This window comes from Hippoglossus hippoglossus, chromosome 5, assembly GCF_009819705.1.
Source record: "Hippoglossus hippoglossus isolate fHipHip1 chromosome 5, fHipHip1.pri, whole genome shotgun sequence".
Taxonomy (NCBI): Eukaryota; Metazoa; Chordata; class Actinopteri; order Pleuronectiformes; family Pleuronectidae; genus Hippoglossus; species Hippoglossus hippoglossus.
In genome coordinates this window covers 9,250,479-9,266,705 of record NC_047155.1, presented here as the reverse complement: position 1 = coordinate 9,266,705, position 16,227 = coordinate 9,250,479, and the positions used below count along the sequence as shown (strand labels likewise).

At 40.1% G+C, this 16,227-nt stretch overlaps 2 protein-coding genes across 2 annotated transcripts; both read left to right on the top strand.

Annotated features, from left to right (window-relative positions):
* The first annotated feature begins 2,655 nt into the window (after window positions 1-2,655).
* On the top strand, window positions 2,656-7,463 carry lmod1b (leiomodin 1b (smooth muscle)). Its single transcript, XM_034585888.1, has 3 exons — window positions 2,656-3,245; window positions 4,299-6,005; window positions 6,085-7,463. Exons 1-3 carry the CDS (start codon window positions 2,958-2,960, stop codon window positions 6,109-6,111), a joined length of 2,022 nt encoding a protein of 673 aa, XP_034441779.1. The 5' UTR covers window positions 2,656-2,957; the 3' UTR covers window positions 6,112-7,463.
* Window positions 7,464-9,636: 2,173 nt separating this feature from the next.
* On the top strand, window positions 9,637-14,805 carry timm17a (translocase of inner mitochondrial membrane 17 homolog A (yeast)). Its single transcript, XM_034585090.1, has 6 exons — window positions 9,637-9,719; window positions 11,281-11,380; window positions 11,673-11,736; window positions 12,430-12,558; window positions 13,602-13,712; window positions 13,876-14,805. The coding sequence occupies exons 1-6, from the start codon at window positions 9,694-9,696 to the stop codon at window positions 13,950-13,952; spliced, it is 507 nt and encodes a 168-aa protein (XP_034440981.1). The 5' UTR covers window positions 9,637-9,693; the 3' UTR covers window positions 13,953-14,805.
* Window positions 14,806-16,227: the final 1,422 nt, after the last annotated feature.

Here is a 16,227-nt window from a genome sequence, read left to right as displayed (position 1 = left end):
TAACATCAGCATGCTACCCATTTGAAATTATCTTTTTAAATGTTATCTGTCTCCTCCTGCTTCTTAGAATTTTTTCTGAGCATTGACCTCATAATGGCAGGTAGTACGATTTACAAAGGGATAAAGTTTCTTTTTGTCTTGTAACATATCAGGTCAGGGGTCGCGCTGCTTCAATAAAGACAAAATGTCCGGCCTTACAATAACTAACCGTGAAGGGAAAAAAAGAGATTAACTATTTAAATACATATTTTGTAAATCTGTTCTTCAGCTTAATATTTTAGGAAAATGTTAAAGTTAATTTGAAACAATGTTTTGTTATTGTAACATGAGATATGACGTTTTGGCATCTTTTTTATTTATTAATCATCAAAGTTTCCTTGTACTGTGAATGGGTTTTCACTTTCTGGACTAAGCTGCAAAGCCAAAAATCTCTACTATCGAAAAAGTAGATTTTGCTATTCACCTCTTTTTAAAGGTTTGACATTTTGGGAAACGTACATATTTCCTGTCTTGTCAAGAGTCCGATGACGAGACTGATGAGACTCATGTTGTAGCGGAAGAATATCTTTTAGTAAAGAGTCAAAGTTGTAAAGTAAAATTAGTATAATGTAGTAGTAGTACACAAAAGTAATTCTGTGTTTACAGGACATTGGTGTTCACACATTATTCTGATAAGTAAAATCAGATGAATAGTCAAAATTATCTGCTTTTGTTGTGTTACTTATTCACCAGAGTTTTTTACAAAATGAAAATACTCTAAAACAGATTTAATAGTCACCTAATAATATGAATTCACCCCATGATTTATGACCCCATTAGCACTTATCTATCAGCTCTGCTATTACAAACTTATTTTGTGATATTGCCGCACCTGTACAGTGCAGATAGGAGAATGCAGATATTTGTGAATTTCCCAAAATGTCAAACCATTCCCTCAGTTTATTTTTAAATTTTTTACAGATTTGGGCTCCAGTGAGGTCAGGGCCTGAACCTGTAAATTAATTCATCTGTTATCGGGTCTAGTTTAGCATCTTGTGCAGACAACAACAGCCCCGTGCCCTTGTAACATGTATGAACTGTAGAATATGATGTCTCTAGCATGTGTTGTACATGTGTTTGACTACTTATACGTTATGCCTGGATTATCTTTACTTTTGGTGTAATGTCTCTCAACCTTTAAGTCAAACAAGGCACATATTTATAGAAACATACTGACTGGAGAAGTCTGGTCTTTCTTCTTACACACAGTTCCCTGAGACGTAGTGCTGTGTCTTGTCTCTCCTCTAAACCATGCAATGAATCAGACGAAAGTTACTCCTGTTAGTTTACAGTAAACTATTTATTCCGATGGTGACGTCCACGTGTACAGATCTGTTGAGCCTTTGTAAAGCACAAGGAGAACACTGGACTTTTCTTTGGCAGATGCTTTCATCTGTAGTTTGACCCGACATGATGTTTCTGTTTATTTGTGCTTCTAAACCAACTCAGTTTGTGTGTTTAATGAAACTGACCCCAGTTGACAAAATAACTTGTCTAGATGAGGCTGTTTTTGTCTGTTGTCATATGGATGTTATGACATTGTAATATAAAGAGATCGAGTGAAAAGGTTTTATTTCTATTAACATAAAATTTAACTTTGGAATGTAAAGTACAAAAGTCTTCTGTGTCCTTTGTTTAACCCTATTTCTAAAGACGTGTTTACTTTAGGAAAAATTTAACATTTGATAAGAGAAATGTTTACAAAACTTTGACCACTAGATGTCGACATTAACCTCCAGTCAATGTCACGTGTTCAGATGATGGAAAGGATTTATGTACATCTTACCTGAAACTTAAAATGTGCCTTTAAACACACTGATTATTATTTACATATTATAATAAGTCAATTCATTTAAATTGTTTCTTTTATTTATGCTTTATGTTTTAATTAATTCAATCTAAATTGAAATTTACAAGTTCAGTTGGAAAGTTGCAATTTAATTTATTTGGCCAACAATGGGGGGGGGGGGGAGACCAGAGGAAAAACTCTTAATCCTGACAACATGCTATTTTTCATTAAATTATTATTGATATTGCAAAGTAAACTTCACATTTTCAGTTCCATTAATCTTTATTTCTCTCAATTGTCTCTGACTAATTGAAACTTAAATTGAAACTTTTAGATATTTTTCCAGTTGAAAAGGCTTATTTTATTCACGATTTAACAGTTTAATGTATAAACAGTTGTATATTCTCATTTCACTCCACCTATTGAAAAGGACCTTTGAATCCAACAACTCATCTGTTTCCCCCTAAATCCCTGGCTTTCTGGTGTTTATATAGAGCCTCCTGGAACACTCGAACTTGAACATTTCTTTTCAAGGAAACAAGGAATATAAAAAGATCGTAAAAAGAAACAGTGATTTTTACGGGTTATGGCAGAAAACCTAATGTGGAACTCTCAGCTGTTAACATTAATCATTACTGAACAAACAGCCAGGAACGAGTCTCAATATAAACACGAATTGTGTAATAGAAAGTCTGTGTAACTCAGCTCTGGCATCTCTGTAAACTTCAGCCCTTCCCATTACCTTTAAAGGAGTGTGCACCCTGAACTAAATATGGACATGCACTTTCATAGGATTTCGAAGAATGTCCCAGCCTCACAGTCGACTTTGATGATGCGAGCCTCTTGCAGTCGGTCACTGGTACCCCTCACTGCAGCACTGCGAGTCCAGCCTCTTTGCACCAGGATTGATGCCTCTGGTGAGCGGGACGTGACGGGACAGCAGGACATCAGCGTTGGCCTATATGAGAATACTTGACTTCTCACCACAGGAGTGAAATTACACCATATTTTGACTTTTTTGATAAGGGATTAACTGTTCAACTACCATCAGCAGCTCCAAAGAACTCTAACTTCCTCTCCTCGAGTGTTGCCTTTACCCCAGATCTTTTTTTTTTTTTTTTGGGCCACCATGTCCAGGAGAAAGGTAAGAGGCCTGACCCGCACAGGCCGCCAGGTCAGCGAGGACCCTGACCTGGACAACCTGCTGTCCACCCTGTCCCCCGAGGAGATGGAGGAGCTGGAGAAAGACATGATGAAAGTGCCTGACCTCCACCCGGAGGACGGGAAGATCGCGGACCAAGGGGAGAGCCAGCCTGCGCAGCCACCTATGAGCAACAACGTTGGGGACGCTAAACTGAATAGCAGGCAGGAGAGTGACACTAAAGGGAGGCTCAGTCAGACGGAGCAGTCATTTGAGGTTAGTGTATAATTAATTGTATTCCTTATCTTCTTTAGTAGCAACTTAATTTGGGTTCTACATGAGGGAAGCACCCTCTTTATGATCTGTATGAATATACATTATTGTCTTTAAGTTTTCAGGAGAAAAAACCTGCACATGTGAAGGGTTTATAAAATCAAACAACAATATATGACTGATTACAGTATTACATAACATCCAGTGTCCCAGGCTAATGATAGCTTTCATGTTCCATTTTTCATTTAGCTTGAAGCAAACTGCCAAGTGGACCACATGCACCCTGAGTCCAGTCCATCAGCTCATAAATACTGTTCCCCAGAGTGGGTTTCTGTGCCAGGAAAAACATTTCTTTCGCCTCTGAGGCGCGCTTGAATCCATTTCACATTATTAATCGTCTCCTTACTCGCAGCAAACAGCCTCTTAAACACGTGAATAATCATTTATATTATGACACACCATAAAATATTTTGATCACAAAGAGCCCTCGTCGATTGGAGTGTCACGGAGCCAGATTTCTAGCAGTTTCTGTGTTTAAAGCAGGGGCACTTCAGTGGACGCAGCGGCAGCCCTGCGGACCTTCTTAATCCCAGCCTAATGGAATTCCTTGGTTGATTGCTCCTACGCTCGCTGCCTTTTAAGGATACATCTGCCAGGGCCGTGGGCTCACGCAGCCAAACAGATGGAGTCTCACAAATCAAACACTTAGCAAGCTACTCGCTGCAAGTGTGTCCCTGCACTGTAGAATATGGATCCCTGTCCTTTTGCTGACTGTAAACACACATGCCACATGGGTCAGGGAGGTTGTGTGTGTTTACTGTGAGTGGATGGATGGGGTGCTGTTTTACAGGAATACAATATTTACACAGTATTTGTATGATTAGGTGATGTATCATATTGTACACGTCATACATAACAAGCTATTATCTGTAAAACCCCTGCACATGGAGGTTTTTGTTGAAATAATATTGTTTTTGGTGTTGACTCACGTTTAACTGGTGTTCTTTCTTACGTAATGTGGATTTTCACATCACATTCATGCTCGTCCTCCTGCAGGGGGAGCCGAAGAAGGAGAGCCGGAAGCAAGAATACCTGAGGAAGATGGGCCTGAGCCAGGAGGGCAACGATGACATCAATGTTGGACTACGAAGACAAGCTAGCATCTCGGGCGAAAGGGAAACCAGGGTGGACGACAGAAACAGCAAAGGTACCGAAAGCTCCAAAGAAGAGCGCAGTCGGCTCTCGAGTAGATACAGGAAACAGGAGAGCAACGACAGGGACGTGAAAGAGGAGAATAATGACCAAGAGAAATGTGAAGACAGTAGAATAAGAGACAGAAGAGAAAACAGAGAGAGCACAGGCAACAAAACAAAGGATATGATCTCCAAGTTACAGGAAAGGAAGGAAGACGGTAGAGAGAAGGAGAGGAAAGAAGACTGCAGGAGACGAGATGACAGCAAAACCAAAGACATCATCTCAAAGCTACGAGAAAAAAGTGAAAAGGACGCAGGAAAAGAAAAGGATAGAAAATCTGAGGGTATGAGGACACAAGGGCTTGTCTCTAAAATGTTGGAGAAACAGAACAAGGTAGAGGAAAGCCAGGAGAGCAAATCAGAAGAGAAGAATCCAAAAGCAGAGGAGAAGAAAGCTGAAGATAAAACCACACCTGATGTGAAACTCGAGCGACAGCAGTCTGAGAAGGGCGAGGTGCAGGTGAAACACGACAAGGCAGAAAAAAGGACGGATAGAGAGGAGCTGGTAAACCACAGCGACCACGTGAAAGAGAAGGAGAAGAATGCAGAAGAGGAAAAAGATTCTACTAGAGGAAAAGTTAAAAAAGCTAAAGAAACAGAGAAACTTGATAATTGTGTTGCCAAAAACAGCCCAAACAGCAAGGCCAAGGTGGAAGAGGAAGAGGACGAAGAGTCGAGCATGTTCGATGAGCAAATGGAGCAGGTTCGAAGCAATGACCCCTCCCTCAATGAGCTCATCGTCAACAACTCAGAGGTTATCAAGACCAAAACACTCATCGAGTTTGCAGGGGCTTTGCACAACAACACCAACGTGAAAACATTTGCTTTGGCCAACTGCCGCGCGGACGACCATGTGGCTTACGCCATCGCTGGCACAATACGCAACAACAAGACCATCACAAGCATCAATGTTGACTCCAATCATCTCACCGGAAAGGGCATCCTGTCCCTGATCCAGGCGCTGCAGCACAACTCCACTCTGACCGAGCTCCGCTTCCAAAACCAGCGTCACATCTGCGGCGGGAAGACCGAGATGGAGATGACCAAGATTCTGAAAGACAACACCACGCTGCTCAAACTGGGGTATCACTTCGAGTTAGCCGGGCCCAGGATGACGACGACGAACATACTGAGTCGCAACATGGACCGGCAGAGACAGCGGCGGCTGCAGGAGCAGAAGCAGGCCCAGGCCAACGGGGAGAAGAAGGGGACACTGGAGGTGCCCAAGACTGGAGGTGGAGGATCTTTAAGAAGCTCACCCAGAGCCTCCCCCAAACCTTCTCCCATGCCCTCACCCATGCCCTCACCAAAGCTGACACCCAGAAGAGGAGCTGGAGGTTCGGCTCCACCACCACCCCCACCTCCTCCCGGGGGTGGACCTCCACCTCCTCCTCCTCCTATGATGGATGGAGACGCCCTGAGGAACTCTCTGTCTCCAGGTCGTGGTAAGAACTCAAGGGACCAACTGCTCGCCTCGATCAGAGGGAGCCCTATCAAAGGACTCAAGAAGGTACGTGTGGTGGATTTATGGGAAGGTCTGCTTAGCCACAGCACATTCAGACATACTTATGTTTTTATTTTTCCCACAGGTGGCGGTGCCAAAGTGGTTGCAGTGATATTTACTGTCCGAGTATAAAGTGAAAAAGGCGAGAGGGAGGAGAACCGACGCAAAGGAGATGAACTCTACGCTCCCTCGGCTGCAGCGGGACAGATGGAGAAAGTAAAACATAAGTGTGTTGGATGAAAAGCCCTCACTATGAGTTCTCCCCTCAAACACTGGACCAAAAGGACTCGGTGGAGAATGAGTGACGCGGGGCTCCCTATCAGCCGACTGCAGAAAGTGCCATGAGTTTGTTTCTCTACACTTCATATTGACGCTTTGCTGGTTATTTGCACTAGATGATATGAAGACGATCATTTAACATGTTGGCATGTGTATGCATCTGAATGTGAGCGTGGTGTAGGGCGTGTGCGACGAGCTTAACAAGAGATTCAAGTAACTCTATAAAAAATTCTAATATACAAAAGTTTATCGATGATATAGTGGATATTCATTTGGCGTTTATTTATTTATGCAGAGGGGGGCCACCTTGTACCTGTCAGCTGTAAATCTCTTCAAACTGGGAATTCTGAAATGGCGGAAATATCAGGGAATTAACAAACATGGCGGCCTGACTTAAGAAAACCTGGGTAAGAAAAAAAAAAAAAGGGTCAAGGTGGTGTTTGATTGTGTGTCTCTTTGCCAAATCTCAAGACATCTCAGGCAGGATTTATCAGATTGGAGAGCAGCCCAGCGGAGTCCTGGTGCATGACGAAAGGGTTTAAGCATGGAAATAATTACATAATGCATTTTTTTTTTTCAGGAAGTGCAAATGGCTGTCCTTCAGTATCTGATGTTATTTTTTGTACAGGATTATTGTAGCCTGGGTGTTTGAGTATCTTACATAACTGTTTATGTAATACAGCTACGCGTCTTAACCTTTTTTAGGGATTCGGAAAAGCATTACAGGCTTATATCAACGCTCCTGTTGATTTACGTTGAACTTTTTAACTGAATGTCATTTCTAACAGAATGTGACTGTCAAAAATCAGAGTGGCACTCTTGTGTACTGTGTAAAGGAAGATTCTCTGCCATATTTGATGACACATGCCGATTCTCACAGAGCCTGTATGTCTTTAATAAAAGATCCTGGTATGTCTGCACTGACATGTCACAGTTGTAATGTTATACATGGCTGATATCATTAAGGAGAATAATATGCATAGTATATGTGAAATGAAATTAACTGACTTTTGCAATATTTTTCAGTGCGATAAATCAAGGTGTGTATGTATTAATATCTGTTGAGCTGTCATTTATTCTAGTGGGTTTATGAGTTATATGAATTTGCACATTTTGAACGTGAGATATCTGAAAAATGCCTTGAGGGAATTTCGTCAAGTTTGGTATAAACATTCACATGGACTCAGGGATGAACTGATTAGATTGTGGTCGAAGGTCAAGGGCCAAGGTCACTGTGACCTAACAAAGAACATTTTTATATCATATTTTTAAACTGAGTAGATAGAAGTTCTAAGGAAGACATTCACAGTATATGCACAGTTGCAACCAACCTGCAGCATAAACCTCATAAGATTTAAAGTGCTTGTATTCCTTCAGTAAATGTGTGAATCTTGAAACTAGTCACTTGAGTCAATTTCAAGAACTTCTCTCTCGTTCTAAACACATTCAAATGTCCGTCCCTCTGCAACCAGCGATGGGAAACATTTAGATGATCTCTTGCTCTTTCTGTGACATGTCTGAAGCTGCAGGGAAACAGTGGGAGTTGTCTCATGTCTTCCCAGCAGCTGGGGAGGCAGCCATCATCCTGGGTGTTCAAAGTCGAAGAGGAGAACCGCAGCTAAAGGCCAGTTTATGTCTCCATCGCCCGGCCTCAGCCTCCACATCCACGAAATTGCCTATATTTGGTCATTCTCAATGAAGCCTTGCTGTGCAAGTCATTCCTTTCTCCTTCCTAATAATGGGCAGCGGGCCAGTGGTCTGTCTCTCGGCTGGAGCTGCTCCCCTGACCAACAGAGGAGGAGGAAAGAAAATGTTGAGATCACCGCAGAAAATAACCCTGTTGACAGTATAATGTCATGCATTTCTGGATTGAAGTCACAGAAGGTATGCAGTATGCTATAGTATAGTTTTCAAGTTAATTGTAAATCAAGGTTTTTAACAGAATCTGAGGCCTTTTGTGACCTCTGTGGGTCTGGGGTCCTGTCGCAGTTGCCCATTTGTCCTGTTGGTAAACACGCCTGCCTCTGTACAAACAGCTGACAGTCATTCTTCAATCTGTTGTGTCATTGAACTCTTCACCGGAATAATATCAACAGTTTGGATGTTTTTCTCCTCATGTCTCATGTCTTTTCCAGAGGAGGACTTATTAGATCAGAAGTTTGTTACCTCTCAGAGATGTGAAAGCAGTCACCTCCTGTGGAGCACCATATGAATCTGGCAGATTTCTTCATAATATCAGGGAAACCGTCATCTTCTAATGATTAATGTTGTCTCTCAATGTTCCTGATTTTGCTGTTGTTGCTTTTTGAATCTGGAACCGCCTCCTGCACAGACTCCGGGAGGCCGAGCCTGTTGATATACGTTTCTTGAGTTTGTTATCTGATGTAATATTTTGTTCATTTGACTTTTTCTTGACTTTACAACTTATCATTAAGTGATCTTAGCCTTGTTTATTCTTTCTTTCTCTTGCTCCTAAAAGCTGGTTGCTTACCTAATACATTTATAACCCTTTTCAACTTTATAATGACTGAGGTAACTATAACAGTACATCTCCTTCCTTTGATACACTGACTCACCCCCTTTTCCCTAAAGACAAAAAATATCTGTTATGCTATTTCGGTGCCTCCTCTGAAGAGACCTGCTGGTGTTTGTTGATACATTAATGACTGCTGGTGGGTCCATATTGTTCTGAATGTTCTTAACAAGCATGACTCACAGGATTACAAATATAACAACGGTGGAATATAACTCATCACAATTAGTGTGCTAGAAAACAAACTTGAGAAAGTACTTGTATTTCACTCAAATATTTCCGAATTATCATTCTTCTTCTTCTTCTTCTTCTTCTTCTTCTTCTTCTTCTTCTTCTTCTTACTTCGACTTATTACTGCAAGATGATATCATGCTCTCACTGTTTTCGTTTGAAAACACAATACTATTTATTTATTATTTACTATTCATTTTAAAAGAGGAACAGAACAAGAAACTAGTGAACATGGGGTTGTATACAAAAACAAACAGGAACATACAAACAAACAAGCCAGGGGTGTACAATATACATATAAATCATATAAATATCCTCTAGAATTTAAAGATATTAGGTTTTTGTTGCATGATTTGGAAAATAGGTTTTCATATTGTTCAACGTCTTTCAGAGAAATTATTTAAAACAGGGTCCTTTGCATTTATGGATCAGAAATTTAGCCCAAAAACAATATCAAACGTATTACGAAAAAACACGTATCTTCTTTTTTTTAAACAGTTTGTGTTTATGTCCTATTTTCACATTTATGAATAAACCTTATAACACTCGGAATATACCCCCCCCCCCTTTGACGTCACGTAACATCGTGACGTCAGTGGAGAGATAAGTGTTAGTTCCTGGTTACGTCAGGGGGAACAGCTAGAGAACAAAATGGAGGAATATGCCAGAGAGCCATGGTGAGTCCTGAAAATCAAACTGTACCTTTCCCCCGCTGTGTTTTCTCAGGTCTCGTCCGTTCCTCTGTGCGGGTTAACGAGCTCGTGACGCGTGGGCCAATGTTTTCATGCTTAAAAACGCGACTCAACCCAGTACACTGAAAACCCGGCAAGTTAGCTAGCACTAGCATGTGCGCTAGTTTCCCCATTGACCTGCGCTAGCACCGCTTAGAACCGCAGCAGCTACATCACGTTGCTAGTGACCTTGTCGGTTTTGTCTACTCACTCACCCGCGTGTCATTTCACCGAGATACATAATTCATCTCTGTCGTGACAGGTGACACACGATGAAAGGCAAACATCATATTATTGTGTTTTTTCAAGCTTTTCTAATAGAAGTCACCTGATGCCAGATGTTGCTTTAGCATGTGGGAGCTAGTTGGGGTTAGCAACATACAAGCTATCATGGGGGTTAGCGTGAAGATTGCGCAACAGCCCCGAGAAGTCAACGTTATTTGGGGGGATTCGAAAAGAAAAACTGTCCAACGTGTGATTATCTGAAGTGTGTGATTGAGTTATTACGACAGTTCTGGCTCTTTTACTGTAGGTGTCATCAGACCAGTGGGTTCATCGTACTTTGTTATAGAAGAGCTGTTTGTTTATGGTGAACACAACGTACATGTCTCACAAAACAGGATGTTATACACCGCCCAGGACCAGATACTAACTTGCTGTGTAAAGTAGCTCATGAAATATCTATAGGAAAAGTGGAGCTGCCATAAAAAGTAATAACTTCTCATAAAGAGGCTGGAACATTATTATTTCCTTAGTTCTACTTAAGTGTCTATTTCTTTACTGACTGGTAGTGGCTTAAAGTTGTTATTACAGTATACTGTCACATTGTGTTATCTATTTGAAAAGTTAATTTTTAACTAGCTATATTAGGGCTGGGCAATCAAACAATATCAATAATTGGCGCTATATAATTTTCATCAATAGCAAAACAGCAAAGGTTTAATATATATACCAATAAAATGCTTACGCATGAAGCACAGTGGGAGGAATAAGACTTAATTGACTGTTATAACTGTTTTGCTGTTTATCCTAAGTTTTCGTCCTTCTCTGCTCAAAAAGAAGAGTTTAAATCCACAACCTTCACTCAGGAGCATTAATCTGCCTTTTTAACTCGACAAAATTACAATGTGACATTTATTCTTTATTATTTTTAGTATTGTGAGATATGTAGATATTGGCTGATGTGAATATTATCTTCGTATAATTTTGACAATATCATCCAGCCCTGTCACTGTTACTTGTGCAGGAGGGTATTTGGTTAGCTTGTACAGTTTAAAATGTAGTGCATTGAAAGGTTTGTTTCCAATTTAGCTTTAACAAGTGTGTGTCCTCCATAACCACCTTTGGTTTTACTAACTCAGACATGACTGCATGAGGAAGGTTAAGACAACACACCATGTCATAGATAATGGTATCACGTGTAATTACAACTTCACCGGCTGTTTTCTGTGTGAATATTATACGTCAGTGAACCTTACATAATGCAAATGTTATGTTGTTCTTTTAGCCCCTGGAGGATTGTGGACGACTGTGGGGGAGCTTTCACCATGGGAGCTATCGGAGGAGGAATATTCCAGGCTGTGAAGGGCTTCAGAAATGCCCCCTCAGTAAGTTCAACCCAGAAGGTCAACATTGTTGTCTTCTGTTTTGCCAGGCAGTCAATTATTGACCTATCATCATACAGCTAAATACAAAATGTGACCTGGTTGATTCTTGCTCAGTGTAAACAGTTTTGGCATTGTCAGATGATTAATACAGTCAAATATTTGTATATAATTGTACTGTGCTTCATTATCAGCTTTACTTCATATTGATATTTGCATGATGTTTGAGTAATTAAATCAATTACTTCTATTTATGTTTCGTCTCGTCACACCCTTGTGTTTCTCTGTCTTGTAGGGGATGAGCCACAGAATGAAAGGTAGCATGACTGCCATCAAGACCAGAGCCCCACAGCTCGGAGGTAAGAACAAATCCTCAATTTATAAACAATTTGTCTTTAAGTAATATTTACCTTTAGTATCAAATACTCTCTTTGGACTGAAGAGGTTTATGTGACCTCTGTCTATGTTGATCATGGCTTTCTACTGTCCATCTGTATGCTAGTATGTTGCAAATAATCATGTCATCAAAACTTAATATAGTTATATATGATATATAAAGCTAAATATACTGTTTTTACAGCCCTTGTTTAAATGCAGACATTAGTTATGCACATTTTTATACTATTATCTGTGTTTAAAACAAGAATGGAACTGGCCTAGAACGCCATTGTCCATCATCAATGGCTGATATACACTCACTGTAATTCCACTGTCTCTGCTATAACATAGAAAATGTTTATTACTCATTATTTATCAGTAGTCGTGTCTTTATCAAGTTTTTCTTTGAACATTTGATTTCTACCAATAACAAGTATAATTCCACTGAATTTACATGACTTAAAAGTTGATTAAACAGCCTGTGTAACTGACACATTGAAATAACAGAGCTCTAGCTAAATGCAAAGATTTCTGTTAGATTTGTTGGACCTGTTGAAACGCTCAGTTTCGCTTGTGTTATTCGATACTAAATAAATACACTGTGTGTCAACCAAACCGAACAAAGTCTAGAAATGCTCTTGTTTTAAATTGGTGAATCTTCTATGTGGTTGCAGGAAGCTTTGCAGTGTGGGGAGGCCTATTCTCAATGATTGACTGTGGTTTAGTCAAAGTGCGAGGCAAGGAGGATCCGTGGAACTCGATAACAAGTGGGGCCATGACTGGAGCTATCCTCGCTGCAAGAAGTGAGTAGGCTTAGAGGAACCTGGCATTTGAAAGTCAAGAGAAAGAACCTAGATGCCTCATACAAAATGTTAATGTAGCTGTTTTACTGAACCCAGGACGAGATTGAGCTTATCTTTTTATAAACTGCTCATCTGTGTTACTTTTCACAACTGTTCCATACCACTGAAGAGATTATGACCTTAAAGATTGTTTTAGTTTAACATAGGGGAAAGTTTGTACCCTTGTACTCTATGACCTGTGCAACATAATACCATATCACTGTGACTTCCATCATATGCACCATATTGATTGAAGTCTTTTATTTACCAGTTTAGTAGTAGTTTAAAACAAATACACCATGGCAAACAGCCGTGTATGTCACAGTGCGTCCCCTGAATTCAACTGAAGTCATGTAACATAAAAAAAGAAAACATCAGATGTCTCCTGTTCTATAAAAGTCTGTGCTATTACAGCTAATGTTAGATTAACTGTAGTCAAAGCAAAACCATTGGCTATACCCACTTCACTATCTTCCCAAGATTCAATCTCTTCCCAGGACTGAGTGAGCATTTACAGATCAGTCTTGATTGACTTGTGATGTTGGTGATCTTTTAAGTTACCAGCATTATTCACTTATGTCATCAAGAGCAGCACCTTTCATTTTTATTTTTGCCTTTTCGGTGTAATGACAACAATGGCGGACCTTTGTAACCAAAGCTTTTAACATAAAGTTGTCAACATCCAAGTTTAATCTAAAGGTTTATGTGAGCTCAGGACATGATTTGTACTAAGAGTGGCTCAGGAGGTAAAACAGAAGGTCGTTGGTTCCCGGCTCCTCCAGTCTGCTTGCTGAAGTGTCCTTGGGCAAGATACTGAACCCAAATTGTGTGCAGGCAGTGTGTGATAGAAAGAGCGCAGAATATAGTAAAGCTACATGAATGTGTGCATGGATGGGTGAATGTGACTTGTACTGTAAAGGGCTTCAGCTGTTGATCAGGCTACAAAAGTGCTTTGTAGATTCAGTCCATTTACTAATGTGTAATAATTTCCTGTTCCTGTGTAGATGGACCAGTAGCCATGGTGGGGTCTGCAGCCATGGGAGGTATTCTGCTGGCATTGATAGAGGGCGCTGGAATCTTGCTTACTAGGTTTGCGTCTTCACAGTTCCCCACCGGTGAGTTGTACTTCTGATATCTGAAGTTTATATCACAGAACTGATGTCAAGGATTTTATTTGGAAAGAGCTGAAGAGTAAATTGGTGTTTCCACTTTGTTAACAGCTGTTAGACCTTTGATTGGCAATAATCTCAATTTGAAGTGTCTTCTTTTCCTCTCCAGGGCCTCAGTTCGCCGAGGAGCCTGCTCCTGCGTCCATGCCCAGCCCGTCTTTTGGAGACTACAGGCAATTTCAGTGAGGTGACTCCCCATTGCTGTATCCTCTCGGCCTTTTTGGAATTCCTTGCTGAAGTTACGAAGAAGAAATTGGGACGCATAAAACCACACATCAAACAATAAAAAAAAAAAACTGCACCCGATTTTAAGGACTGTGTCGGAGAAGTGATGGACAACATACATCTTCATGTTCCTTCTCTCAAGAGCCATGTACAGATCTGCCTTTTGCCATTCTCAGCCTTGTCATGTGCATCAGTTTCACCCCAACATTTGTCAAACACAGTGATGTACATGTGGGCTCGTGGGAATGAGGCGTGTTTTTCTATTTTGTTCATATGAAGTATGTACTGCATGTAGCTCTCATGTGGGAGGTCGGGACAGATGAGCTCTGGATAATGTTGAATCCTGCAAAAACACATCACACTTGGAATCTAATAAATTATATATAAGTATATTACTTATGGGTATATACAGTAAAACTTATCTGCTTGTATTCGCTCGTTCGTCTTTATTTGCCTTGAATACGTCTCCTGCTTGTGCTGGCCCCTGACATCTGGCTGGCCTTTTTTATTTGATTTAATTCCATCGTGAAGGCAAACATCTGTCAGATCCAATGTGATTCCAGGAATATTAGTCTGTTTGAAAGTGATTTATTTATTTTAGATTGTACAGAGTTGTACCAGAATGTGGTGTGTTTTTTTTATCTCACAGTGATTTCACATTCATCACAGAGCTGAAGGAAAAGACTGCTAATGACAAAGTGTGGCATAGACCTTACATATGAATGGACAAACTCGAGCAAGGGATTGATGTATAGTGTATTAAAGCTGTTTGCCAGATTGTACTATGTTACAATAAAGAAACGAGCTGTAAAATCGTTCTTGTCGCATTATAAATAAACATATCCTATTACTTCTCATCTCGGTTGTGAAAAATACAGATTGAGGGTTTTTTAAATGTTCCCACTGCTGCTAATTATCCACATTCCATGTGCAGAATCGCTCGTTCACCACCAGAGGGGGCTCCTCCCAAAGAGATATCCAGACGTGTTGCTCTCTTTTCTGTCTCAAATCTGTGTGACTGACTTAATTAGGATGTGTTTACAGCAGCAGACACATGAGGAAACACTTTTCTCTCACATTCTTGTACATCTGCGTCACACACCGTATCTGGTTGAAGCCAGCTCAGTGTGGGTACAGGTGAAGGACACGATGAGTGGGGGAGAGGGAGGCAGCATGAGGAAACTTCTGTGTCACCAGTTGTAGCAGAGCTGTAGCCAAAAACACATTACATGATATTGAGACCTGACAACCTAAGGGCTTGACATAAGCCTCAAAAACAAAACTGATAAAGTTTCAAGTTGTAACCATTAGGAACAAATCCCAAACATTAAACACTTTGAATATCTGATTAGTAAGTCTAGTAGGAAACAACCCATGGCCTGTTTGGTCCAGCCAACACTCAAAAATATTCAGTTTACTATTATAAGATTAAAAGGAGAAGCGAATATTAAAATATGAAAAACTGAGGAGTAATCTTTTTTGGCATTTGTACTTTTACAGTTGTATGAGCTTTAGCTGAGTTCTAATCATGTAATATAAACACTATTGCACTATTGAAAGGGAAATGTTCAATATATTTGTAATGGTCGAGTGGTTTATTGAAGACACTCAATCGAAAGTTTCCTATGAAGATTTGCGACATGAGACTTTATTTGATGCTTTAAATGACCAATTTTGTGAAATAAGTGCTTCTACAGAAGACTCACAAAACAGTAAATTCCCAAATTGTGGCATTTGGACTTAGTTATTTCCTCTTCTCTGTAATTGTATTATTAGACTTATGAACTATGTTTGCCTTTTTTCACTCCTCCCCAAATTTCCCAACCAGAAAGTCACTCGTCCTTCAAGTGGGTGTGATGTTTAAGTATAAGTAACCCTATTTTAAAATATGTGACTAACAAAAAATAAAGCAGGGTGGTGATTTACACTCATCATGAATGTGCAGCCCTCGTGTTAATATTGTATATTTATTTATTTGTTAGATATTTTTGATTGTGTTATGAGATGCTGATATTCACTAATTTGTTTGTTTTACATTTTCACTTAAAAAGCATTCACAGATTTGTTTTGACATGATTTCAGAATGAAACAAGCTTCTAGACTTGAGACTGGATGTGGATTTACCCCAGAGGAGAACTGCTCTGGCTCATGGAGCACCAGTATCGTATGATATCATCTCTCTTGGTCAGAAACGTGATCCGTTATTGAGATACGGTTAAACACCACAATTTCAGAT